General features: G+C 43.0%; 1 protein-coding gene across 1 annotated transcript in view; it reads left to right on the forward strand.

Moving 5' to 3' along the window:
• KPNA3 (karyopherin subunit alpha 3) overlaps positions 1 to 26,817 on the forward strand; it is a 29,732-nt gene continuing 2,915 nt past the window's right edge. Inside the window, exons 1-16 of the mRNA XM_054975514.1 lie at positions 1 to 258; positions 7,328 to 7,372; positions 10,113 to 10,202; positions 10,411 to 10,440; positions 10,531 to 10,583; positions 10,668 to 10,763; positions 12,867 to 12,952; positions 14,174 to 14,260; positions 14,623 to 14,792; positions 15,925 to 15,969; positions 17,874 to 18,005; positions 20,113 to 20,241; positions 21,964 to 22,068; positions 22,171 to 22,242; positions 22,344 to 22,506; positions 24,529 to 24,623. Coding sequence (XP_054831489.1) covers positions 160 to 258; positions 7,328 to 7,372; positions 10,113 to 10,202; positions 10,411 to 10,440; positions 10,531 to 10,583; positions 10,668 to 10,763; positions 12,867 to 12,952; positions 14,174 to 14,260; positions 14,623 to 14,792; positions 15,925 to 15,969; positions 17,874 to 18,005; positions 20,113 to 20,241; positions 21,964 to 22,068; positions 22,171 to 22,242; positions 22,344 to 22,506; positions 24,529 to 24,623 — 1,497 coding nt within the window. The 5' untranslated portion in view covers positions 1 to 159. The remainder of the gene's footprint in view (positions 259 to 7,327; positions 7,373 to 10,112; positions 10,203 to 10,410; positions 10,441 to 10,530; positions 10,584 to 10,667; positions 10,764 to 12,866; positions 12,953 to 14,173; positions 14,261 to 14,622; positions 14,793 to 15,924; positions 15,970 to 17,873; positions 18,006 to 20,112; positions 20,242 to 21,963; positions 22,069 to 22,170; positions 22,243 to 22,343; positions 22,507 to 24,528; positions 24,624 to 26,817) is intronic.

The following is a 26,817-nucleotide window of genomic DNA, read 5'->3' on the forward strand; positions in this document are numbered from 1 at the left end:
CGCGGCCGGCCAGTGAGGCAGAGGCGCGCCTGCGCACAGCCGGCCCTTCCCCGCCTCCGTCGTCACGGAACGCGCCTCTCCCCCCTCGCTCTCTGCCGCTCGCGCGCACGCCGCCGCCGCCGCCCCAGTCCGGAGCCGGGAGACGCCGCCGCTGCCGCCATGGCCGACAACGCCGCCGCCGCCGCCGCTGCTGCTGCCGCCGCCGGCCTGGAGAACCACCGCCTGAAGAGCTTCAAGAACAAGGGCCGCGACGTGGAGGTCGGTGCCGGGCTCTGGCCGCGGGGCCTGGGGCGGGCGGAGGGAGGGGCTGCTTCCTTCCCGGCCGGCCGGCCTGCCTGCCTGCCTGCGGGCCCGGCACACCCCCACGCCCCCTCGCCCTCCCGCCTTCCTCCCAGGCCGCCGCCGCCGGGGGTCCCTCGACGCGGTGGGCGCCGCGGAGCCCTTTGTGCGCCTCTGGCCGGCAGCCGTGCCGCAGAGGGGAAGCGGAGGGCCGCCGGGCGCGGTGCGGTGGTCTCCCGGCTGCCGGGCGGCTGCTTGGAGGGCCCTCTCGGGGAGCGCGTTCTCGGAAGGGATAAAACGGCTCCTGAGTAGACCTATCGGCGGCCGCTCCCTTTGTGTCCGCCCCGAGGGCATCCCCAGAGCCCCTCTCCCCGAGGCCGGGGGGCTCTTTGTGCTCCTCTCGGCAGGCAGTTTGGCCTCTCCGCGGGACTGCCCTTCAGCCAGCGTGCTTTGCTTAAATTGGGTAAACAATTGGAGACAATTATTGCATTGGGTTAAATTTGCACACATCGGTTTGTTGGGCCTCATCTCCCCCCCCCCTTTTGACATTTTTCCTGTAGCAAATGTGGTTCGATGGATGATAACTAGAGAGACAGTGTGATGTAGTGGTTGGAGTATTGAGCAACAATTTGGGAAACCAAGGTTCGAATCCCCACTCTGCCACGGAAGCTCGCTGGGTGACCTTGGGCTAGTCTCAAACTCTCAGCTTAACCTGCCTCACAGGGCTGTTGTGAGGACAAAATGGAAGAGAGGCGAATGATGTAAGCCGCTTTGGGTCCTCCCTGGGGAGAAAAGTGAGGTATAAATGAAGTAAAAGTAAGGGTGTCGTTCAGTTGAACCGCATTTTGGAAGTGCATGACATTGCTGGGCTTCTCAAAGTACTTGTAGGGTGAATGGGCCATCTGTCATTATTATTAATTTATTTATAGTATGCTTTTCTCACTGAGATCCAACGTGGATAACACAGGACAAGTGAAAATACAATATAATCAACAACTTGGTCATTCACCCCCTGAATGCGAGAGAGGAAGGAACAACGGGACATTTTTTAAGAGTCTAAATAATAAAGAGTCCAGTAGCACCTTTAGGACTAACTAACTTTACTGTAGCATAAGCTTTTGAGAACCACAGTTCTCTTCATCAGAGGCATATGACAAAGAGAGCTGTGGTTCTCGAAAGCTTATGTTACAGTAAAGTTGGTTAGTCTTAAAGGTGCTACTGGACTCTTTACTATTTTGCTACTACAGACTAACACGGCTAACTCCTCTAGATTTAAGAGCCTAGTTTGTGGTGGGAGGGATGCATGTGTCCTGAGATGGAAGACCATTGGGTCTTCCATGTGGTTTATGATCTCTCCTATCTAGCAAAAGAACTCCCCTTTTAAGCTTTGTTATAGGCCTTCATCAAACTGCAGAACGGTGCATCAAAATGTAACTGGGACTCTGACCACTGAATAGGGAAGGCCCTTTGGCTTAATGTCAGAGCATCTGCAGAAGACCCCAGTTCAGTTCCTCATATTTCCAGTTTAAAAGGACCATATAGCAGGTGATGTAAGACTTCCACCTGAGGCTCGGGAGATGTGCCGCCTGTCAGAGTGGACAGCACTGACCCTCTGATAAATCGGTGATCTGGCTTAGCATAAGCTTGCTTCGTATGAGTAACACAAAACACAATTATAATTCATTAAAAGACCCTGACTAGCGTGCAACAGGACCACTTTGAGAAGGAACACACACACCCCATTGTGCAAAGTAGTCTTGTTGCCACAGATTCCAGTCCTTCCATATTATTTTCTTGCCTCTGGGGGCAACCACGATATGCCAAGTGGTATTCCACAAGTCACTTGATATGGCCCTGAGTCCTTCAATTTGCTGGCCCTTTCCTTTATAATGGAAGAACAGATTAGGAAATTGTAAGACTACAGACACGCTTTAGTTTATAATAAGGCAGGTAAATCCAAAAGAAACAGTAGCGCAATGCACGTTATGAGGATTAACCAAAACATCACAAAGTAGCAAAAAAGCATCTTTAGTTTCCCTGAGTTCTTTTTCAGGCTTAGACATTCAGTTAAAAAAGGAGAAGGGAAACGAGAAGAACATTTCAGGATATGGTAGGAAAGCCCCACCGTTCATGGTCTGTGACAGTCTTAGGAGGGTGTCCCTGAGATGTGATGCAGGTGCAATCGGCTATGCAGTTTGGGGGGCAAACATTTTGGGTTTCACGGAGAGGCAAGCAGTGGCAACTCTTCCTTTGGGAGCATAAAAACCAGCAGTAATGTGCATTTTCTCCACGTGCTAGTAGGAATACACATGTCCCTTGTAAAGCAGAGAACAGAAGTGAACAACATGGTTGTCCTTCTTGACAAAGCAAGAAGTTGCTTCTAGGTGGCATACTAGGCAATGAGTCAGAAGCCACATTGGGTAGTATTACTTAGTAGACTGAGAACATGTAACCCCTATAAGCAGACTGCATGTTCCGGGTGTAGCCAAAGGAAATCTCTAATTTTACAGATGGGTCTCCTCCTACTCATTTTATAAGCTAGCCTAGAAGTTACCTCTGAAATAAGATGCTGTCTCATGTCAGGGAAACCCTAAATACCGACAAGATGATTTCATTCACTTTGAGTTTTCTGAGCACATGGGGCTCAACTCTGCTGGAAATAAGGGTTTATCTTTGTGCTTTAGTAGTGATGACTCTTCCTCTCTTCCTCTGTGTGTGCTTTTATGTGAGTGTGTGTGTGTGAGAGAGAGAGTGTGAGTATTATCTGAAATGAAAGATTTGGGTCCAGTAACACCTTAAAGACCAACTAGATTTCCAGAATATGAGCTTTCCAGAGTCAAAGCTCCCTTCGTCAGGTATCTGAAATGTTTCTTTCTGGCAGTTAAACCAGCAGTAGTAGCTAGCTAAATTATTCTGCCCCCATATTCTTAATTTGTTTTATATCATGAGGTAAGGAAAATGAAAATTCTGCTATACTGTAATTTGTATGTAGTATGTATCTTGAATTTTCATACTGTGCCTTTTTAGCATGGTCAGATTATTCCAGTGAAACAAGGCAAATGTAATGTGACTGCTTAGATCTATTTTTTTATCATGAATTTGTATAAGCAGTAGTGTTAAATTCTGTTAACAGTTTTCATAGGTACGCAGAAGTAAATCTAATATACAGGGAATCTAATACATGTGGCTGTTACAGCGCTTTTTGTTTATTAAGCTGCCGGAACAGTCCAGCTTGGGAGCTAAGCAGGGTTGGCCAGAGTCCGTACTTGGATGGGAGACCACCTAGAAAGATACGTTGCTATGCAGAAGAAGGCCCCCTTTGCTCATCTCTTGCCTGGAGTGCCTCATGGATGGTGATCCCCATGAGTCGCTGCGACTGGGCAGCTTCTTTTTCTTTATTAAAGCTGAGGCTCTGCTCTGGAAATTTAACAAACAGGAGCACCTTGTCTGCAGCCTTGGGTTCAAAACACTCTTAATTTATTGTGAGTAGAGCAAGCTCTGAGCTGGAGAATAGTGGCGGTAAAGTGAAAAGATGTTCTTATGAAAGTGAAGGTCTGAGGCAGGTTGAACAAATATGCTCCAGCGGTTGCATTTGGTCACAATGCAGTAGTAGTCTACATAGATGCTGCTTTCAGCAATCATATAAATTATGAGCTATTCCATCAATAATGGGGTGTGTGAGCGGAAGAGGAGTTACGGTATATATGTTGGAACCTAGACATTGGAATGGATGGTTTTTAAAGGAAATTAGCTCAAATGTAGGCATCCCCGTAATAGAGAGTCAATAAATATTTCCAAATATGCCACAACCTGGGTGATTTGGATTTTTTTCTCGCTGGTCAAAGAAATTAGAATAATTCTGGACCCGAAGAGCTGCTTCACCATATTGCTAATGAAATTCAGTTGGGCAAGAAGGTTTCCATTCAGTCTTGCTCCCTACTTCGGCCGCAGCCTCCTTTGATTGTAAATGGGAGTTTCCTTATTCCAGAAGTTTTGGCTGCAGGATCCAGTTTCCTGAGAACCTCAATCACAGAATCTGTTTGACGGACAGATAAAGTATTGCCCTGGTACCTGCATTGCCTAAATGACCAATCCGCCCATGAAAACGTGATGCAGAGTGGAATGGGAAACAACGAAAGATTGATCTTACTCAGTAACGTATCGTTCTTGACTCAGCAAGAGGCCTCCCCCAGCCTTGCTAAATAAGACCCTTTTAATGGAAGCTCTTGGGGACTGAACCACGTAGCTCAGCTTGGGGTGGGATCTCGGTTTAGATGTTCTGGTGTGGTTTTCATTTTCTCCAAGACAAGGGCTTAAGGGCACCTACATGGCGGAGTCTGGGAATGTAAAACATGAGATGTTTAAACTATTAAGGATTTATTAATCATTTGCAAATTGTGTACATGTTTTCCAAGGATTGGAAAACTGGTAAAGGGGTTACCTGTGCGTGCCAGGAACGTGACCACGCTCTTTCCACCCTAAGCTTCCTTTCAGTTGTAATGGGCAATACTGAATTCTATTATTGTAAGAGAAGAGAAGTGAAAAGGTTTGTCCCGTTGCACTGTCAGTAGTCTTTTAAATTGGTATCATGTCCATCCTTACCTGGATTTTTCAAAAGGAAAAATGATAGCTTTTTATTTGTAAGGAAATTGCTCTGGCCCTTTGGGGTGTTTAGTTGTTTTCCCATACTCGTTACAGCTGTGTGATACTTACTAAGATTAGGTGACTGGAAATGTATGCAATATTCCAAAATACAGCATTTTGTAAATAGCATTTTGTCATAGTTGCTTTTTAGGGTTTTTTTTCCCCCATATTGCATAAGATTGAATTTACTTTCTTTACTAGCACTGTCCACAGTTTTTTAAATTTTATTTATTTTATTTATTAGTGAACTAACCATCCTGACCCACGCATCTCTTTCCTGGGTGGTCACACTCAGTTTAGACCTATCAGTTTATGTATGAAATTAACAGAGCGATCCTAAGAAGAGTTACTCCAGTCTAAGCCCATTGATTTCAGTGGGCTTAGACTGGAGTAACTCTTCTTGGGATTGCACTGTAAGACTTCTCTTTTTGTTTCTGCTTATAAACTTTTTTTGCCTCCCACTTTGCTCTATCAGTCAGTTTGGAGTCATCCTTTTCGGTGCTTCACTACTTCGGGTTTCACCAGTTCTCAACTGGCAAATTTTCCTCTTACATCTTTATTACAGGGCAGTGGTAATTACTAATCCCACCACCACCACCACCCCAGGTTCCCTCAGTTGCAATGAGGAAAGTGGAAAAGCCCCTAAGTACAGTTACTGCAGTTTGATAAGAGTTTGGGTTATTTGGATTATTTGGATTATTAACTCATTTTAAGTCGTCGTTTGTATATTGGATTTTAGTTCTTGTTTTTATCGATTTTAACTGTTCACCGCCCAGAGCCCCTGGGGGATGGGCGGTATATAAATTGAAATATAAAAAATAAATAAAGAGCATCTGTTGAGTGTATGCAAAAAGTAGACAACTAGTTTCCAAATCACATTTGGCCCATACATAGTGCTCTATGGCTTTCTCAGAGCCAAGCTACAAGTGACACCTTACACAGGTTGGACACTTGTCAGCTTCCCTCAAGTTTTGATGGGAAATGTAGGCGTCCTGGTTTTACAGCTTGGCTCTCCATTATAGCTGCCAGACCAGGATGCCTGCATTTCCCATCAAAACTTGAGGGAAGCTGACAAGTGTCCAACCTGTGTCAGGTGTCACTTGTAGCTTGGCTCTCACTTGCTAGTCCCTGAGGAGATAGGAGTATAAATAAGTTAGGGCGACGGAATTGAGCAACAGAAAGCTTTTGGGGCGGAAGGCTGGAACTTTAGCCCTCAGTGCACACACGACCATACTAACTGAATTTGGTATCATCTGTAAACTTTCCTACTTTACTTGGCATAAATTACTTTTGCGTCAGACCCAGTACAGGTTCTTAGGGGAAACGCCAATCTTCAATTGTGAAAAGATCATTTGCTTCCTATGTTCAGCTTTTTGATTGCCTTGCATTCCTCTGATAAGGAATATAGTTTTAGTGATGCTATACACCTTTATTAAAAGGTTAACAGTTTTGCTGCTGATTTTTGAAATTTTTTAGTGTGAACGTCATTCATCTTTGACTTGGTTGTTTAAGTTGTCAGTTTAGAAGTTCATCTGTAGTTGCTTCCCTTTAACGTATTCTTAGTTCACACTCACCGCAAATGACTCTGGACTCTGCCGCTTTAGATTGCAGGTAGGAAATGGCACGAACTGTACGTGGAAACCTAGTATGTCAGAGAGAAGACTAGTGAAGATTGCTTTACTGTTGATGTGTAGGATTTTTTTCATGCGGAAACATTCAATCAGGTGATGTCTCTCCAGCCCTCCCCCACCTGAAACATGTTTACTTACTTTATCAGCCATGTTTGTGAATTAAGCTATAGTTCTTTAGGTTTTACCCCCACCATCACCAATGCTTCAATTATTGTTATCTCTCCAACAAACTTCATTGCAGTTCCTGTGCAGTTTCCCAAGTCCTTCTGTGCCTCTATATTCCCATGCAGCACAATTGTGTATTTTTAAACATGTCAGTTATTAGTTAATTATATATTCCAAAATATATCTAATAGTTGATTTTCATAGAAATGTTGATATTTTTATTAGTGAAGTTCCATAGGGCTGTGCCAGAAATGACAGCACCTTGGGTCCTTGCGTTACTAGGCAGGTTGTGACAGTTTTTCATAAAGCGTATTGCAGAAGTGCTATTTTAAAGTATAGTGTGGGTGAGTGGGAGGGAGGGGATGTGCTTAACCCATCCCCTACCCACTGTCTTCCTGAAATAACTTTTTACCCCATCTCCCCATTTTGAAGAAAATCTGCCTGACCCGCATTGTGACAGGTGGTGAGGTGTGACTTTGGTACATTGGCCCACCATGAATCCTTAAGTACTCTGATTCTGTTTAACGAGTTTTGAAGTGAAGTATCTCCATATGCTGAGCTCTTCTTTAATTGGTTATGAAATTCTTAACGATTTTTCTCTTTTACAGACTATGCGAAGACACAGAAATGAAGTGACAATTGAACTTCGGAAGGTGAATATGCCCCTTTCATTTGTTTGGGTTTAAAGTAGCTGTGGGGAAGTGCCTCCTACTGAGTTAATGCTCATGAAGGGAATGCATGCCATTGCTCTATGGGGAAAACAGGGTCATGGAGTCCGGGGTACAAGCACATGATGGCGTCCAGTGATCCGATCGTCACCTAGCAGAGTAGTTTAAAAAGAGAGAGATTCCACCAAAACTCTGTTGTAGTGTAGTGACAGAGGTCTCCTAATATATAGTGCATCTTACATCCAGTGAGAGTCAAGAGCTGCCTGACTTATTCCTTGTTTGCTTTCTTAGTTTTTAACTCTCGCATGTACTCAGGCCTTGAGACCCTTATTTATTCCTTTAAACTGTGGTGTCAATGGACAGCAGTTCGCTGAATCAGCTTTATGAAGACAGCCAATATGGATATTTAGGCCCTTGAGTCTAATGGATGCAAGAACATCACAGACTGGGAAACGAAGAGCAGGATTTTAAAGGCACACCTGTTTGGGGCCATGCCATCAAGCCATTCTTGTGGAGCAATCTCCATTTGCCAGGCAGGTCAAGAATTTGGTGGTGCTCATAGACCCAGCCTTGCTGTGTGAAATGCAGGGTGGCGTGGTGACCCAGAGCGCCTCTGTTAAGCTGCATTTGGCCTGCCAGGTCTTTCTCCTTTTTTAGACTCCGCCTGGCCATGCTAACCCATGTTTTTGTAGCCTCATGGTTGGAGTATTGTAATGTGCTCTGTGTTGGACTGCCCTGGAAGACACTGAAAACTGCTACTGGTTCAGAATAAGCAGCAGCCTGATTATTGTTGGAAGCCAGTTTGTGAGAATATGTCTTTTAAAACAGCTAGGTTGGCTGCCGGTTTTTCTCATTTCAGTTCAGTGTGCTGGTTATGACCTGAAAGGCCTGCACAGCCTAGGACCCACGTATCTAAAGGACTGTCCCCATGCACCAGCGGCCATCCTTACGCTAACTCTTGCTGCCTGTTCCCTTCTTAACGTAGCCACCCTGGCATCTGCCAGAGCCCACCCTTCCCGTCTTGTAGTTCCCACCGTATGGAATGGGCTCCATGAGGAGGCCGCTGCATCTGGGGCAGGAAATTTCATTTAAATAGGAAGCATAAAAAGTCACACTTTGGAACAATAGCCTCTGTTTTTGCTTTTTTCACGAGCGGTATACAAATTGGTCAGATTAGCTCTTAGTAGTGATTGCGGTTGTTCAAGGGGAAGCCTGAATGTGTTTGCAAATTTTTCCGCTGGGGCTGTGGAGACAGTCGCAGGCAGAAAGTCCCAAGTTCAGTCCTCAGCCTCTCTCAGTTAAAAGGACCAAGTTCTAGATGACATGAAATCTCTTTTTCTACCCGAGATCCTGGAGAGCCGCTGCCAGGCAGAGTAGACAAGACTGACCTGATTGGACCCAGGGGTCTGGCTCTGTTATATGGCAACTTCATGTGTTCACGGCACAGCAGGAAACTTTTAAAACGTTCATGTATTGGTAAACAGTGGCACATTTATGTGCAAATAGAGATTCCCCCCCTTCCAATTTCACAGAAACATCAGTGTTGCATTCAGCTCTTAGTTTATATTTTGGAAAAACAGCTTCTGACCTCATAACTTAAAAACAGATGCAGTTAAAGCAAATACTGTCTTTTTGATGGTTAAAAAAGGGAACCACATTTAAATAGTGATAATTGCTGTAGTACTGTTTGTCCAAGTTTTTTTAAAAGAAGAGTGTCCACTGGAAGTTTCTATTCCAAATTCTGTTAGAAAAAAATGAGCGGAGGGGGGTGTAGGAGGATGGAGGAGAATCAATTGTAGTGTATCTAGGTATTGTACACAATGCCTTGTTTTGTTTCTTGTACTGTTGATAATGCCACAAAATAATGCTTGGCTACTTCATACTTTGTGTTAAGTAGAAGTTGTTGATAATGGTGTAGTGATTAGTGTGTGAGTTGAATGTCAGTATGTTAGAGCATACTTCCTTACACAGCATTAAAATAGATGCAGTCTTGCTGTCTGAATTTGAAATACTCATATTCATAAATGAAATCTATTAAATAAGTATCCGTCTTTCATTACCTAAAGTGGTTTTAATATCCATGTTTAAAGCCAGCAACAGCCCCCAAGCAAAATCTAGTCCCAGCTGAAAGCTGTATTTATAGTGGGAGTCCTCCATTGGCAATGCAGGTATCAAAAAGAGATACGGTATATAGTTAGTGTGGAGTTTGATCAGAGTACTGGAGTAGGAATATGGATACCTGGAGTCAGATCCTATTCTGGTATGCCATGTGAAGATAAAATATAGGCACTGAGAACTCTGTACACAGTACTAAGTTCTTGGCAGGATTGGTGGGCTCAAAACGTAATAGATGGAACTTGTCAGTCACTTGGCAGGTGGAATATAAGGGTCTTGGCCTTCCACAGTTAATTTCAGTCTCATATTTGCCCAAAAGAAAATTGGTTTACTGACCAGGAACTTATTTTGCAGACATTTAATGGGGAAAAAAAGAGTTTGTTAATTAGTGCAGTAGAATTTCTTTTGTATATGTTGCATGAATTTTAATGAACTTTAATCCAAAGGGCGGCGAATTAAAAATGCATTCCAACTAAATAATGTAATTGCAAGTTACTTTATATGAATACTATCAGTTTGTATACGGCATTTTTTTAAAAAATCTGTTTTTAAGAACTAATTACCATTCCGAAATATTAAGGATACTCTTTTGATTCATTATTGTTTTCAGAGCAAAAGAGACGAGCATCTGTTGAAAAAAAGAAATGTACCCCAGGAAGAAAGTTTAGAAGATTCAGATGTTGATGCCGATTTCAAAGCAGTAAGTTATTTTTAATGCAAACAAAAGTTAGAATAAGTAGAAGACTGTTCTTTTTTTGAACCTTCAATTTAATTACTGTGTGTTTGTGGGAAAAGTCAACTAGAAAACTGCATTATTTTAAAATGGTTGGGCTGTGCCTTACTTTGCAAAGAATATTGGAGTTGCAATGAGAATTATAGCTAAACCATCTCTCTCTCTTTGTTTCAAGCAAAATGTAACTCTAGAAGCTATATTGCAGGTAAGTTGCTGACTGAACTGTTTTTCCTTCAAATTAATTTTCTGAATTCCCCACTTACAAATTTGTGAAATCTCTTGTTAATCGCTGCAGAATGCTACAAGTGATAACCCTGTCATTCAACTCAGTGCGGTCCAGGCTGCCAGGTGAGCCGCTATTTAGACTTCATTTGAAAGGCCTGAGTGCAGTTGCTATTCTTTTTATTGACCTCTTTTGTTTTAATTTTACAGAAAGCTGTTATCAAGTGACAGAAATCCTCCTATTGATGACTTAATAAAATCTGGAATTTTACCAATTTTGGTGAAATGTTTAGAAAGGGATGATAAGTAAGTAATGGCTCCCTTTTCTCAGTGCTCCGTGTATAATCTAACAATGTTCTTGGTGTTGAATTATGAGCGGAAGGGTCGCCGTTAGGTATTTCTAAACATACAGGTTACTTAATTTGTATGAGTAAAGCGAATGCTTTGCCACAACCATATGAAAGATGTATTGTTATCAAAAATGTAATTCTGGACTTGGGTTCAGGGTACAAATCAAGAAATCGAGAAAACGCATCCAGGTACAGGAAGTGAAAGACTGTTTGTATACAAACTTGGAGCTTCCTGGTTTGCAGAAAAATCATGAAAGTTAAAAACATACACACTCTCCTCTTCCTTAGGTCTCTTGCATCTTTTCTGTTCCTGCAGGCTCCAAAAGGCCTCACTTACACACTAGAGTAAGCAGTATCATTGGACCAAAATAAATCTAATAGTTGATTTCATAGAAATGTTGATATTTTTACTAGTGAAATAATCTTTGGCTTAGAGATGGGCACAAAACAAACTAGGGAAAAAATTCCGTACAGAATGGCCGGTTCGTAGTCAAAGAACTATGCGTTCTGTGGGACTGCATTTTTCCGAACCAAATGAACTTTTCTTACCATTCCGTTGCCGGTTCGGACACTTTTGGTGCCAAATACTCCCTCACCCAGGCAACGGTGGCAGTCTTTAGCTTACTCCCAATCTGAGGCCTCCAGGCTTGATTGGCAGCTGTCCCTGCCAACTAGAGAGCTCCAACTCTGGCCTATCCAGCCAGGAAAAGAGGGGGGGGGGGTTAGAATCTCCAAGGCAACTGAGGAGATGGGCCTTCAGCAGCCATGGTAATACCCATCTCTTCCTTCCAAAACCATGTTAGTCAGGTTTTTCCGCCAACCAGAGTGCTCCTATGTTGTTCAATCTCTTGGCTTTTCCCATAAATAGGAGAAGTCGTGCGATTCCTGGTTTCAGTTTCTCTAGACTGGGAAAGGGAGGAAAGCTTGGTTGGCTGGCTGTGAGATTGGGATTGGAACTTGGATCTTTGGCCTGCATTTCTTGCTGCTGGAAAAGAGGCTGAAAAGCCTCTTTTCTCTTGCTCTCTTGTTTTTCTTACTGACTAGGGACTGGGAAGGTGTTTGGGAAAAGGGTGTTTTTTTCCTTTCTCCCCCCCATCCTAGTCCCCCCCCCCCCCTCAAACCGGTTTGAAAATTGGGTGAGTTCGTTAAGTTTGTGTTCCGTGGAAATTAACAAACCACGAACTGAGCAGTTTGGGTTTTTTCGTTCCGCGCCCATCTCTACTTTGGCTTCATTTTCATCTTTACAGAAAACTGTTTTAGATCAGTTAATAGCTTGCTAATACAAAACATGCAAATTATTATTGAGATTGTTCTTCTCCGTGCGGTCATCATGCTAGTTTTACATTGAGGTATGAGCTTTTCTGGCTTAGTTCCTATACTTGTTTACTCAGGAGATGATTAAGCATTTTATGTAGCCATTCTAACTTACTACATACCCCACCTTTATTCTTAGGACAACCCTATAAGGTAGGTCATCATTACAGAGGCAAAGAGTGAACTGCAGTTGAGACTCAACAGTGAAGCCATGCTTAAGCTATATTGCCCTCTGGCCACAGTACACACTTGTTATAAATATGGTGTTTTGTCTACATATAGGACCTGTTTTCATTGCTTGCTGAAATATACAGTCTCCGGGTTTTTCCCCTTACATTACTGAGCTTACCTGTTACCTTAAATTGCTACAGATATTCTTCATTCCCTTCTCCTTGCTGTAGCTAAAACTTACTTTTTGGAGTCCTAAACTTTGAATGTCTTGTGTTATTCTGTCCCAAGGAAATCTGGATAAGAGGCAGCTGCCATGAACGTTTCGTGGCCGAAGTGCTCTCTTTACATCTGTTTAAAAGGGCCCTGCTAGAAATCTGTAGAACAGTTTCTCCTTTCCAGTTTTCAAACACAATAATTAAATGTTGGTGTATATCTTGTAAGTACAGCCTGCAAAAGAGTAGGATTACAGAGTATGGTAGCGAATGCTGCGTGACGGTCTCAGCCTTTTTGTTGGCATTAGTTAGGGAAGGCAGTGCAAATATTAAGACTGCTTTGCCTCTTTGTTTTTCAACAGTCCTTCCTTACAATTTGAAGCTGCATGGGCCCTGACTAACATAGCATCAGGCACTTCTGCACAGACTCAAGCAGTTGTACAATCTAGTGAGTACTCTGAGCCTTTGTAACTTAGGGGGTGGGTGCGTATTTGCTGGTGAAATATATACTTGCTAACTTGAACGGGGAGAGAATTCTTTGGCAGTTCCCCATCTATTGCAGGTTTGTTTTCGAAGAAGGATGCGGTTTGCTTCAGAGGAGTAACATGGAGAGTGTTGAGATGTTTCATTGAGCGTGGGGTGGGGGGTGAGAGCGGAAAATCCTTTTCATTCTCACTGGCATATTGAGGCTGTGGGAGTGGTCTCCAGGCACCCTCGCCACCACTTTTATCTCTCCTGCGCAGGTTGTGCTGGTGAGGAGGAAGTGACCAAAATGCCTCTTAGGCTCTTCATCCGGCCCACTTCTCTTACCACCTCCATCCTGGACATTTCTAGGGCGGGACCCATTTAGGGAAAAACGGGTCTGATGCCTGCCTCAGCCAGGGCTCCTAGCAGTGGCCAGATGGTCATGTGGTACTGGGACAACTACCGTCCCAGCCATGCCTCGGATGCATCAGACAAAAACTGTAGCTTGTGGGTAGGGTTCCTTTCCACCCAAGTCGCTGGATTTCAGAGGAAGAGGGTGTAGGGATTTACTTTTCCCCTCCCATCAGAAGGTGAAGAGAAGCCCTGGAAATGCATCAGTATGTCTTTGCAACTTGGAAGCTGGCACTGGGTGGTGGGGAGTCGTCTTGTGATTGGGCAGTCACCATGTTTCTAGCACACGGGACCGAATACTCAAGCAGCTTCAGGAGGTGGCCTGAGGTGCACAGCACCCACTGTTGTTCCTTCCCCCAAAGCAAAGTCGTGGGTTGGGGTTTCCCCCGCCTACCAGCTTCCTGACTTCTATACCCTGCTTAAAGAGCCTCTCAGAGTATGTTGGAGAAGGGATGTTGTCGATAAAGGGATGTTGTCAGTAAGGCCTCTGGCAGAATCGGCTTTCTCTCTCAGTGAGTTTTCGTATTGTGAAAAGACACATTACATTAATTGTTCAGTTCCTTCTTTCCCAAACTTCCATTTTAGGTTGCATCTCTCCTCCCGCTTCCCAAACTAGCACCCCTTTCAAGGATATGCGTTACTTGCATAATTGTTCTAAAAGGGATTTCTAATCCAGCGTGGATTAATGTCACTCGGTTTCAGAACTCACAAGTACTGGAATTCTCGATAAAATGTAATGCTGTTCTGTACAGATACCGTATTTCGCTTATGTCAGACTAGTGTTCTCTTACAGATGCAGTGCCTCTCTTCTTAAGACTGCTCCATTCGCCACATCAGAATGTTTGCGAACAAGCCGTATGGGCTCTCGGGAATATTATTGGTAAGAATTAGCTTTATTTCTAGAAAATGAAAAAGCCACAGCCGCCTGAAGGCTTTTAAAACCTAATTATAAACATCGGCATTACTCCCATGAGACTATGTTTCCTCTAAGTTCTCTTCTTGGTGCAGTAGAGTTAAGTAATGTGAAACATCTTCGTTTTGATAACTTTGGTTAATTTACTTGCTATAAAAGTAGGACAAATTGTGTTGCTCAGATTTTCCCTGAACAGTAACATTTTTGTACTGTTCATAGGTTACTAATGGGGAAACATAGAACATCAGTGTCCCAACATAAGTCATTGCATACATTTCAGAGTTTCTCCATTGTGAATGTAATCTTTAAAAAAATTCTCATTTCTGTAGGTGATGGTCCCCAGTGTAGAGATTATGTCATATCACTGGGAGTTGTCAAACCTCTTCTCTCCTTCATCAACCCTTCCATTCCCATCACCTTCCTTCGGAACGTCACATGGGTCATTGTAAATCTCTGCAGGAATAAGGACCCCCCACCGCCTATGGAGACCGTTCAGGAGGTAAATAGAGAATTGCACCTCAGTCTCACCGCAAGTCATTTTTCCCCACGATGGCATGTGTGCTGTGCGCTTCCGTAATGCATGCTTCTCTGTCCAATTTTGGTTACTTGTTATTAAACACAGCAGTTTCTGAGGGATCTGTTTAACTTTTCTGACTTCAAAGTAAAACATCAAATCGTGCTAGGATACACCTGGTCTCGAGCCAAATTGTTGAAGGTTATAGGCAGATGGCAGTCTGAAGAGATGACAAGAGCCCGTTCACGTCAGTGAGAGACTAAAACCATGAGCAAGTCCACTGCACCAGGATGCGTTCGGAGTCAGTAGGAGACGCGCGTGTCAGGAGCGCGCAGTACTCTGGATAAAGGCAACAGTCTGCAAACTGAAGTAATTAGTGGTTCCATCGAGGGATGAACAAGATGTGATATGCAAGCACGTTTAATTTTTTTTTTCTTTTTAAAAACTAATTCTGAAATACGGCCCTAGGGATCTGCAAATGTATTTGGAGAAGCAGCCATGGCTGCATGTTCTGTGGTTCCCCACGGGCCATTTTTATAGTGCCTTTCTACTTCTATCTTTTCCCTAGCCTGGGGGAGAAGGGGAGGATTCTTTATCTTTTCCTCAGCAAGAAGATAGGGTAGGCAGTCTTGACTGGAAGAAATGGCTGGAGAAATAGACTTGAACATTTTCATTGCCACTGTTGCATTCAGTACATTGGCAATCGTCTTTAACTGCAAAAAAGGAGTTGTGAGTTTCATTAAGTTCATTTTTTTTTCATTTTAAGCTTTTGGGAGACTGTGCCCGTGTTGTATCTAGTTTGCCCCTAGGTAGGCACAGCAGTTGCCTTTCGAATCCAGTAGTTGTGTGGAACATTCCCTACCATCGCAACTGGTGTTAAACACATTTTAAAATGAATTTGTGCTCTTGACCTCTCTTTCTGGTGTAAGATAAAATTGCTATTAACAATTTTTGTCCTATATGATAAATATTAAATATGTGTACAGTATAGGGTAATCGGTAGTTAACCTGCTGTAGTTTTGGTCAGCCTGGCATAGTTTTCTTGCCATTTTACACAATGCATACTTACTTTTTCTCTAATATTAATGATTTACTATATTATTTTTTATCCCATCAGATTTTGCCAGCCTTGTGTGTTCTGATATACCACACAGATATAAATGTAAGTAAATATTGAAAGTCTAGTCTTTCTTTTTCTCTGAAGGTTTCTTTCTAGTATTTGAGTTGAGTTCCTATTAAAATTTTCCAGAATTGATACAAAAAAGTTGCCTAGAAATAATATCGAAATTCAGTGCTTTGTGTTTGTGTTGTACAGAAGAATGATAAGAAATAGTACCTGACCTGGCTTACCATATTTTATCTTGAATAGTAAATATTTTTATTTAAGCTTTTTGCATGCTAGGAGCTACTGCTTTTCAATCTTTAATCACAATGCAGGTCACACTATAAAATTGCCTGGGAATCTGGATCCATATCTTCTACTGACTTTACCTGTGCCTTGTACATTTCAGCAACTTCTGATTCTTGAAATAGCTATTACCGTAACTACTAACAAATGATGTTTAAAAGCAATCTACAAGCCACTCAAAAATTCTTGACCAGATAATTCAGCAATATAGTTAGCAGGTCTAAGTCATCTACTCTCTAGGTGGATAGCTTCCGGTGGGTAGCCATGAGGGTCTGCAAGTAGTAGAGGATTCAAGTCGAGTAGCACCTTAAAGACGAGTAAGAGTTCCAGGGAGTAGGCTTTCAGGTATACAAGCTCCCTTCATCAGGTACAAGTAAGAATGGAGACCTCTGAGCCCTTAATTCCCAGCTGGAAGGTTGGAAGGCTGTTGCAAAGAAGGGAGTCAGCGTGCAAAGGGATAGTACAAATACGCCTGTACACATTTTTTCAGAAAGTTGATGGGTTTCCTCTCCATGCAGCTGAATATGCTGCTATCCATGAATATAATTTCAGGTGGGTAGCCATTTTAGTCTGCAGTAGAGCAAGATGTGAGTCCAGTAGCACCTAAAATACCAACAAGATTTCTAGGGTATAAGTTTTCAAGGGTCAAAGCTCCCTTTGTCAGAGATCTCTGTTCCTTCTTGTATCTGATGAAGGGAGCCTTGACTCTTGAAATCCTATACTGTGAAACTGTTGTTGGTATTTGATGCTACTGGACTTCGAATCTTACTTATTGTAGGAGGAGACAGTCTTTTCAATTTGCTCATTTCTAGGGGGTTTCATTGGTTTAAAAGGTTTTAATTTGACTTAGCCTGGGTTAAATGCGACAGTACAATATTCAAGTTACAGTTCTCATTGAAACCAAAATGATACCCCACCCTGGAACTGCATCCCTATTGCATGTTGTACAAAAAAACCAGCCATTTTTCACAGTGCTCTTGGGCCTGGAATATTATGCTTTTTCCAGCTGTAAGAGAGCAAACTGAATTACATTTCATATCTGTCCACTGTAGGTAGGGAAATACCAAGACTTCTGATCTCACCCAAGTCTTCAATAATTGGAGCGGTATAACCAGCCAGGTGGCCTGTTTGATTGACAGGATATCCAAAGCGATTGATACTACTGCTTGTTCTAACGTACACCATATTTTGTTATATTAAACTCTCTTAATTTTAACAAAAAAGCCCCAAACTCCCACATAGGTTTGATTCAGTAGAGAGAGGCAGCATCATGGGATGGTTAAGAGTATTGACCTAGGATCATGGAGACCCCAGTTGGAATCACTAGTCCACCACGGAAGCTCACTTGAGTGACTTTGGGCCATACTCTCAGCCTGACCTACCTCAGAGGGTTGTTGTGAGGTTTAAATGGAGGAGGGAAGAACAATGTTTGGGTCCTAAAATGTCTAAAAAACAAGTGAGGTTGCTTCTGCAGCACAATATATATATTTTTTTCATCTTCTTCTAGTGGTAGCCCACTTACAAATGTGCTAGAAAGTTACATAAAGAAGGTATTGAATGCCTCTCCCAGGAGTTTTCTAAGTCTTGCATACGCGTTAATCTGGCTTGAATGTTTGCCGTAGTTTTATGCTGACAGGTGAAAGGTCTCTCCCCTGTAGATTCTTGTGGACACCGTTTGGGCTTTGTCCTACCTCACAGATGGTGGCAACGAACAAATACAGATGGTGATAGATTCGGGTGTTGTACCTTTTTTAGTTCCTCTTCTGAGTCATCAGGAGGTGAAAGTTCAGGTAAGCTCTCTTTTGGTGTGATGTTGCAATATAAATGAAACCTCTCATGTATTGCCCAAGCCCAATCAATTTGTTATGGTCTGTGCTAAATTTTGTAGTTCCTCTGCTGGGGCCCTCAAGGCCACTAAATTAAAGTTTGGCCATTGGCGTGACTGAACAATGTCAATATTATGGCCCTTAAGTCTGTTGCTTCACAGCTGAATGCTTTATCATGCCTGTCCCAGGAGGAAGAAGGAGTGTATGTAATGTCTTCACCCAAGGTGCCCTTGTGCCATAGCTAAGCTGGCCCTTGATGAGTTTACTTTGAAGAGTCTTCCGATTTAGGGCTTGTTCTTGCATGCCTTCTATATATGAGAAACCAAACCAAGCAAATAGCTCGTACAGTATCTTGCGGCAGGTCCGTTCATGTCATTAATCGGGTTTTATTGTTGGTTTTACTCAGGGCTTTTTTTCTGGGAAAAGAGGTGGTGGAACTCAGTGGGTTGCCCTTGGAGAAAATGGTCACATGGCTGGTGGCCCCACCCCCTGATCTCCAGACAGTGGGGAGTTTAGATTGCTGGCGCGGAGGGCAATCTCAACTCCCCTCTGTCTGGAGATCAGGGGGCAGGGCCACCAGCCATGTGACCATTTTCAAGAGGTTCCGGAACTCTGTTCCACCACGTTCCAGCTGAAAAAAGGCCTGGTTTTCCTTTTGTTTCCTGAAAACATAATCTTAACATTGTACATGAAAACTGAGGGAAGATATTATCATATGGTGTATATTATAGAAGCATTTAGGAGGCAGTTGAGTGACAACATTTATCACTGCTTGTTTTGATGCCAGTTCTGTTCCTGTGGGTCAGTCCCTGCCTATCTCGTGTAGGTTGTATATACGGTATAGGAGCCGGCTTTGGTTGAAGCTGGCCTTTGGTGCACATCCTCAACACCGTTGTGCCCAGAATCTTGGTTGTGAACCGGATCCGATGAGTGATCTCGCTGTGTGAAGACTGAACACATGTTGGTCACTGCATGCCTTTTGTGAATTTGCCCACGTCCCAACCCGCACGCAGTCACCTGAAAATCGCCGAGCAAAGAGAAATACACCTTTCCTTCATTGTCCCTCACTCTCATTCTAGCAGAAGCGGCTTCAGTTTGGGAGGACAGGTGGGCTGGTCCCAGGGTGGATAAAAATCAATGATTTTTTAAAAAAAAAATTGAAAAAATGATTTTTTAAAATTGAATTTTTTAAAAATAAAGTGTTTTTTGAGGAAAAAATCTACTTAAAGATAGTTTTCTATTTAAGATACATTATAGTCCAAAGGTTATCCTCATGAAATAAGGATTAGTTTTTAATTATGTAGCATGGGGCTGTATATTCATGCAGTGTTTACATTTTTGGTAAACAAACTCCATTAATCCATTCACAATGTCATGCTCTTTCAGAGGTTTCTGTAAGATTATTGGGCAGTTTTTCTGTCTAGAAGATATTCTCACAGATGCTTGGTTTTACAGTTCTCAAAATGGTGAATTTGTGTCAGCAAAAAGGTCATAAAATTCTTCATAGCAAAAAGGTTATAAAATAAACATACACAGTTGAGAAAAAGACCTTAATCCCATTGTTGCTTTGTAAATCTGTGTACACAGAAGCAATCTCTTACCTCTTTAAGTGCTAAGTTTCAAAAAAATTCATTGAATAGAAGATTATTGGGAGTAGAATAGACCTGCACAAGAAGCTAAACATGAGGAGTCTTTATGTAGAAAACTATTATTTAAATCTAGTCTTACTAACTAGTGATTTAAATCGATTTGATTTAAATCAAATCCACCCAGTCCTGAAAAAATGGAAGGCAAACAGTCATGGCAGCTGATCATAAATCCATGCAGAAGGCTCGGTTGAGTCATTTGTCTGTTGCAAAAAGGTAGAGGTGGATTTAGATTACCCCTGCTTTACCTGCGTAGGTCCAGTTCAGCCTGCGGTTGAGGAAGGTGTGCAAACTCGGTGCTTTCTCACCTGCTCCAGTTTGCATACAGCCCACGTGCCAGCACCCCATGTGGACCGGCTAGAGAAGTGATGCACAGGTGCCTTTTAAAACCATGTAGGTTTTTCATCATATTTCTTCACCCGTAGACGGCAGCTCTGAGAGCAGTCGGCAACATAGTCACTGGTACCGATGAGCAGACACAAGTGGTTCTCAACTGTGACGTCCTGTCGCATTTCCCAAATCTTCTGACACATCCGAAAGAGAAGATAAACAAGGTGAGTGCTGGGGTGTTTCCCGTGATTGAAAATCTTTTTGTCTCCTGTGTTCCATAGGCTAACAGAACAAAAATCCTTAATCTGTACTCTCTGTAGAAAGTGGAATTTCTTAGCACTGAAAAGGATGAACGCCTCTCCCCCTCCCCAGTTCCGAAGAGGGGAGAGGCTGGGGGGGGGGGAGTTTGCTGGAGTTGGGGCAGTTCTTTTCCATAGCTCTGTAACAGGATAATTTTTTTATACTGTAAATTTTTTTACTTTGGCGGTGTTACATTTTCGCCTTTCTGTTCAAAGACCACGTTACCCTCATGTTCAAAGATGCCATGGGAACTCCTTTTCCCAGGCTGTTTTGTGTTCCACTGTTCAGTACACAGTTGAGCAATCTCGTGAAATATTGGTATTTTGTTATAGCAAACTACGTTGAGCAGGGAAATGGCTGATCCCTCTTTTTTTTTAATGATAGCCAATGCGTTAAATTTCGAAGTTCATAAGAATCAAGGTTAGGTGGTGAAGAATCTCAGTCACTCTTTTTAGATAACTTTTTCTGTGTTATCTCAGAGGCAGAAAGTTACCTTACCTCTGGAATGTCCTTCCCCCTTGTGGCTTGACTGTTGCCAACTTTATTTTCTTTTAGGTGCCAGGTCAAAACATCTTTTTACTCAGTTTTTTTCATTACGGGGTATATCTTATCAGCATTTTAATAGTTTGCTTCTGTTGGATGACAGTTTTTATGCTGCTTAAAGTCTAGTGGCCTGTTTTTAATGGGTTATTTTTATATATTGCGATGTTTTAATTGTAAGGGGCCCTGGGCAAGCCTCTGAAGAAGCGGCATAGAAAATGTTCTAAATAAAAACCTGCCTAAGTACATGGGGCCCCATGTTTTAGCTCCTTATGTCTTTGCACTTAGGTTATCTTAGTATATTTCTCACAGTGTAAATCTCTTTATTACACAAAGAATGCTCTGGGGTGAGTTTCAGTGCATAAAGCTTTTATTAACCAGAAGCTGTGTCACTTCCAGTGGTCTTACAGAGTGACTTGTCTGTGATTTTTTTTTTGTCGTTACTTTGAAGAAACTGTTAAAGCAAAAAGTCAAGTAAAAAAACACCTCATAATTCAGCCTCTTGTTGCTGAGATACATCTTTCTTTTTCTGTTAAGAATACTATTCCAGTTTGAATATTGACACCCCCCCCCCAACATACAGAAAGAATGGGATAGAGTCTCATACTGCCACCCTGCTTCTGTACTCCTCTTACCAGGGCTTTTTTTCAGGGGGAACGCGGGGGAACGGGAGTTCCGGAACCTCTTGAAAATGGTCACGTGGCTGGTGGCCCCGCCCCCTGATCTCCAGGCAGAGGGGAGTTGAGATCGCCCTCTGCGCCGCTGAGCGGCGCAGAGGGCAATCTCAACTCCCCTCTGCCTGGAGATCAGGGGGCGGGGCCACCAGCCACGTGACCCTTTCCCCCGAGGGCAACCCACTGAGTTCCACCCCCTCTTTCCCCAGATAAAAAGCCCTGCCTCTTACCATGTACTGAAGTCAGCATGCAGATTATGACTCTTTGAACATGGCATGACCTTGGATATCGAGCCCACTTCAGACCCGCTTTTGTTGTGTAGGATGCCACTTACCCCTGGATAAGGGCCAGATACTAGAACGGAGCTTTGTTTCTGAAGTCTCGTTTTATTAACATGAAGTGTTTTTACCAGGTCTTGTTTTTGATTTATAGGAAGCTGTTTGGTTCCTTTCCAATATCACGGCAGGAAACCAGCAGCAAGTTCAGGCTGTAATAGATGCCGGACTTATACCGATGATCATTCATCAGCTGGCTAAGGTCAGTCAGACTGCCAGGCTTGCCTGTTCCTTGTTATTAAGTTAACACCAAAAGTCTGAAGGCGTTCTGTTGCTAATAAATCGTCTCCCTTGTGTCCTCCAGGGCGATTTCGGCACACAAAAGGAAGCCGCTTGGGCAATTAGCAACTTAACAATAAGTGGAAGAAAAGATCAGGTAGGGGTGTGCCTCCGACTTTAAGCGGTTCCCGTTGAGTACATTTTGGGAGCCCTTTATTTATGCTTATGTCCGTCTCGATGCTTCCTGCTGCTCTTTAGGTTGAGTACCTTGTACAGCAGAGCGTCATCCCGCCTTTCTGTAACTTGCTGTCAGTCAAAGATTCTCAGGTGGTGCAGGTGGTGCTGGATGGGCTGAAAAACATCCTAATAATGGCCGGCGACGAGGCAAGCACAATAGCAGAAATTATTGAAGAATGCGGAGGTAAGAGTTCTGCTGCGCGAGGCCTTTGCTGTGTGCCCCTTTATTCGTTTTTCTCTCTTGCCCGTACAGCGTGCCTCATTTACGCACATGATATTCCATGAATAATTCCTATATTTTACTGGGAAACTTCTGCCGGAGGAAGCCGAAAAGGGTGCAAAAATAAAGATCCGCGTATTTGATTTGCACCAGGGAAAAGCAGAATCAAAATGGGGAGTGTTCTTATTCGTTGATTGGTTGATTTAATTGTTGGTCTTTTTCACCAGGAACCAAGGCAGATTAGAATTTATCATTGTAAAAAAACTTTTCAGCCATCCAGTAAGTGGATTACAAGATACGACGTTTGAATCTAACAGCAGAGATTCCTAGTAAGACAAAATCCTGCTGTTGGGCTGAGATGATAGAACAGGGGAAAGAGGCTGCCAGCTTGTGAAATTGGATAGTGTCCCTTCTTCGCAAGCAGAGCATGGTGGCAGTAGCCCTGTTGCTGCTTCCCTGGATTTCCAGTAGAGCAGGCCTGTGGGATAGCAGGCCACCTTTCATTTGTATCCTGTTGCCCCATCTTTGCAGGAGCAGCTGCAGTCCACAACGCAGGCCCATAAACAACACTGAGCAAGAGAATGCCTGCAGTAGGCTCTGCTTTGCTGCTTCTCATCCTGAATTCAGAGTCACAATTGAGGACTGTTGCAATTGGCCAGATTTACTGCATAGCCCGCCTGCTCTGAAGAATCCTTCAGAGAGAGGATTCACGGTGTGAATTTTAAGTTTACACCAATGATTTTTAGTTAACCACATACTACATTGCTTGGTGCAGTCTTGTTTAGAAGCACGTGGTTGTGTGCTCATAAGAATGTTGCTGTTAGTTGCTGCTCTTTCTAAGATGGGCAGCTCCAAGCTTAGGGTTATTGGTCAGAGTGCAGTGCCTCTTCTCAGTCATAAGTTTAAGTCGCTGAGGGTGAGATCATTCTCTGCGGCTTCATGTTCAAGTTAGGACAGTAGAGTTTAATCCCAGGATTTTGGTCTCCAGGTTGTCTCCTTGGCGTCTGCTTCCGCACCAAATAGTTCCCTTCTTGGTTTATGTGATGGCGCAAACCTTTTAGTGCTCCGGCTGGTTCATTTTGTAGCCATTGACATTTCTGAACTGTTATCAAAGGCACATAGAGCAATCTTAGTAATAATTTAGCTCAGATATTCCTGAAGTATGTGTGACTGACTTGTCAGCTCTTTCCAGGCAATGTTCACAGCTGGTGAACTGCCTCTGAGGCTCTGCCATCTGGTTTGTCCAGAGAGACAGAGTTCAAGTATCAGTTTTAGCCCTCCCATCCATATTTAATTGTCTTTTCTAGATTAAGGCTTCAGTTCAGCACCACCCTTTGTAGAACGTCTGAGAAGCAGCGCAAGGCCAATGTTCCCTGGTCGAGCAGTTCAAAAGGGTCAAAGGTATCAAACTCGCTGAGGGATCAGGGGGAGCTAAAAGAGGATGACCTTCTTGATAACATTGTACAGGACTCTGCTCTGTTGTGCTGTTGGATTTTGGTGCCCCCGAGCTCTTCAGTCACATGAACTTAGCCTATCTATAAGCTACACTCTTTGCATTTATTCCTCTTTCTAAGTTGTCATAGGACTTGAAGCACTCGTCAAGCTGAAGCAAGTGCGATATATCGTCGAAGGCTTTCACGGCCGGAGAACGATGGTTGTTGTGGGTTTTCCGGGCTGTATCGCCGTGGTCTTGGAATTGACGTTCCTGATGTTTCGCCAGCAGCTGTGGCTGGCATCTTCAGAGGTGTAGCACCGAAAGACAGAGATCTCTGTCCTGAGAGATCTCTGTCTTTCGGTGCTACACCTCTGAAGATGCCAGCCACAGCTGCTGGCGAAACGTCAGGAACTACAATGCCAAGACCACGGCGATACAGCCCGGAAAATCCACAACAACCATGAGGCAAGTGCCTTCAAGCATGAACAGGTTTTTTAAAAAGCAGCTAATGTTTTTGCCTTTGTCTTTTCTCTTGCACCTCTCCTGACCAGGTTTAGAGAAAATTGAAGCACTGCAGCAACATGAGAATGAAGACATTTATAAACTAGCATTTGAAATAATAGATCAGTATTTCTCTGGCGATGATGTAAGTACCTACGTGACTATTACAAATACAGTGAGCTGTGGCTTAAAAGTGCTGTGTGGGGATGTTATTTTCTATCTTAGTAGTGCAGAAAGGGTGGCAGGAGAGCTGTGAACAGAAGTTATGTTGAATGTTAAGGCTTAAAAGCATCTGTGGGTGAGGGCAGGAGAGTTTGGTGTGGGGCCATGGTGAGAGGCTGCACAGGCACGTTTCCCCCACCATGGAGTAGATAGCTTGGGAGAGAAGAAGCAGTGTTGATTTGGGGATAAAAGGCCAACCCCCATCCCTGTGCCACAGTCCCATTTTGGATTGCCTCCCCCCCCCCCTGCATGCACGCACCTTGCAGTTCTAGTAACACTTCAAAAATCACAGGAGATCTGAGTACCGATCATTCTTTTTTTTTAAATTTATTTTCAGAACAAAGGGGTACAAAAAGGGTATGTGTCAGAGGAACAATAAGATTTTGCACTACAAGAGTTGTTATTAATAAAATACAGAGTGCACAAAGCATACCTTAATCAGAGTTCATCAATATTAACATCTCCTATTCCAACTCCTGTGTGTCTTCCCAAACTAAATACGATCTTTTTCCTACACAGTATTCAATTTTAGATCAACTAAAGGTCAAAACAAGCTGTCTCCATGTACATCCTTACTGCTACATCTTAATATGGTCTAATGCTTCTATACAGATTATTTCTATTTAACTTAACTATTTTGCCAAAGTCCATATCATGCATTCTACCTCAACACTAATATTTAACCGATTTCATCTTATCAGATCCTAACCTTATATCCAATCTATAACAATATATCAGTATACCATCCTATTCAGGTTTCTAAAATGAAGACATTTTATGCATTTTATCCTTTGTAAGCAAAATAATTCCCCCATTTCTCTTCGAAGTCTCTCATTGGTCTTCTGTTTAAATAGCTTGTTAGTTTTGCCATCGCTGCATATTCTGCCATCTTATCTCTCCAGATTTCCCTAGTTGGGCATTCATCATCCTTCCATCTGGTTGCAAATGCCACCCTTACTGCCGTCAATAAATATCTAAATAGTTCATGTAATTTTCTGTCTACATTTTCTGGTAGTATTCCCAACAGCATAGTTTGTGGATTCATGGTGAACTCAAATTTTAAAATCCTTTGCATCTCAGCATGTATTTCTTTCCAGAAGTTTTTACTTTTATGGCAAGTCCACCACATGTGATAGAAGGAACCATCTGCCTCTTTACATTTCCAACATAACCCCGCATATTTCTTGTCCATTTTCTCGATGTCTTTTGGTGTAATGTACCATCTAAAGAACATCTTGTACCAATTCTCTCTTAATGTTTGGCTTGCCGTAAATTTTATGCCCTTTGTCCAAAGATTCTCCCACTGTTGAAATGTTATTTCTTCGAAATCTTGCATCCACTTTATCATGCACGCTTTAACTTATTCTGAGAACAGATCGCATTCTTGATCTAACTTCTGTATCTAGTTTGGACCTTAGAGATCTTCACGTCCAGTTCTTTGTAAAGCTTCCATTTTTCTCTGTCTTTTGTATATTGAGTTGCTGTGCAAGGTTTTGCAAGTTAAAGTAGACAAGCTGGTGAGGGTCCTTACAAAGCTGTTTGATCATCTTGGTGTGGATGGGTGCTCTTCGAGATGCATGCATGCAATTAATGCCGCAGTACCAGGGGTTAAGAATGGGGAGGGGGGCTCTCCAGTGCTTCTCTAAGGCCTCCGTAGTCAGCTTATTCACGTACAACCTGCTGCCTCATTCCAAAATCTGAGGGCATGATGAATGCTGAAGGATTTCCCAGTAGCATTGCTGTTGTCGGTAGCTTGTTCCTTCTCATACAAAGCAAGAATCATCAAGCCAGAAGAACAACAACTCATAAAGTTGTTGTTTATTGGCATAAAGTAACAGAGCTGAGAGAGGGGAGAGGAATGTGCTGCGCAGAGCGTGCTGGCTCAGTAGGGTCATTCCTGGACTTAGCCTTTTTGGCCTTTCTAACTTGCTGCTGCTGTGTTGCATTTGAGGCAAAAATGTTGTGCGAGTGTGAGATTGTGTATCCATCTCTTCTATCTTTCCTCCATCTTTTAGCTTTCCTCCATCTCTTCTATCTTTCAGCTCTCTCTTGAAACAGGTTCTTTCCCTTAAAAATCTTCGAGAGCTTTGTGCTTGAGCAAAACAGAGGGGAAGTGC

This window comes from Eublepharis macularius, chromosome 1, assembly GCF_028583425.1.
Source record: "Eublepharis macularius isolate TG4126 chromosome 1, MPM_Emac_v1.0, whole genome shotgun sequence".
Lineage (NCBI taxonomy): Eukaryota > Metazoa > Chordata > Lepidosauria > Squamata > Eublepharidae > Eublepharis > Eublepharis macularius.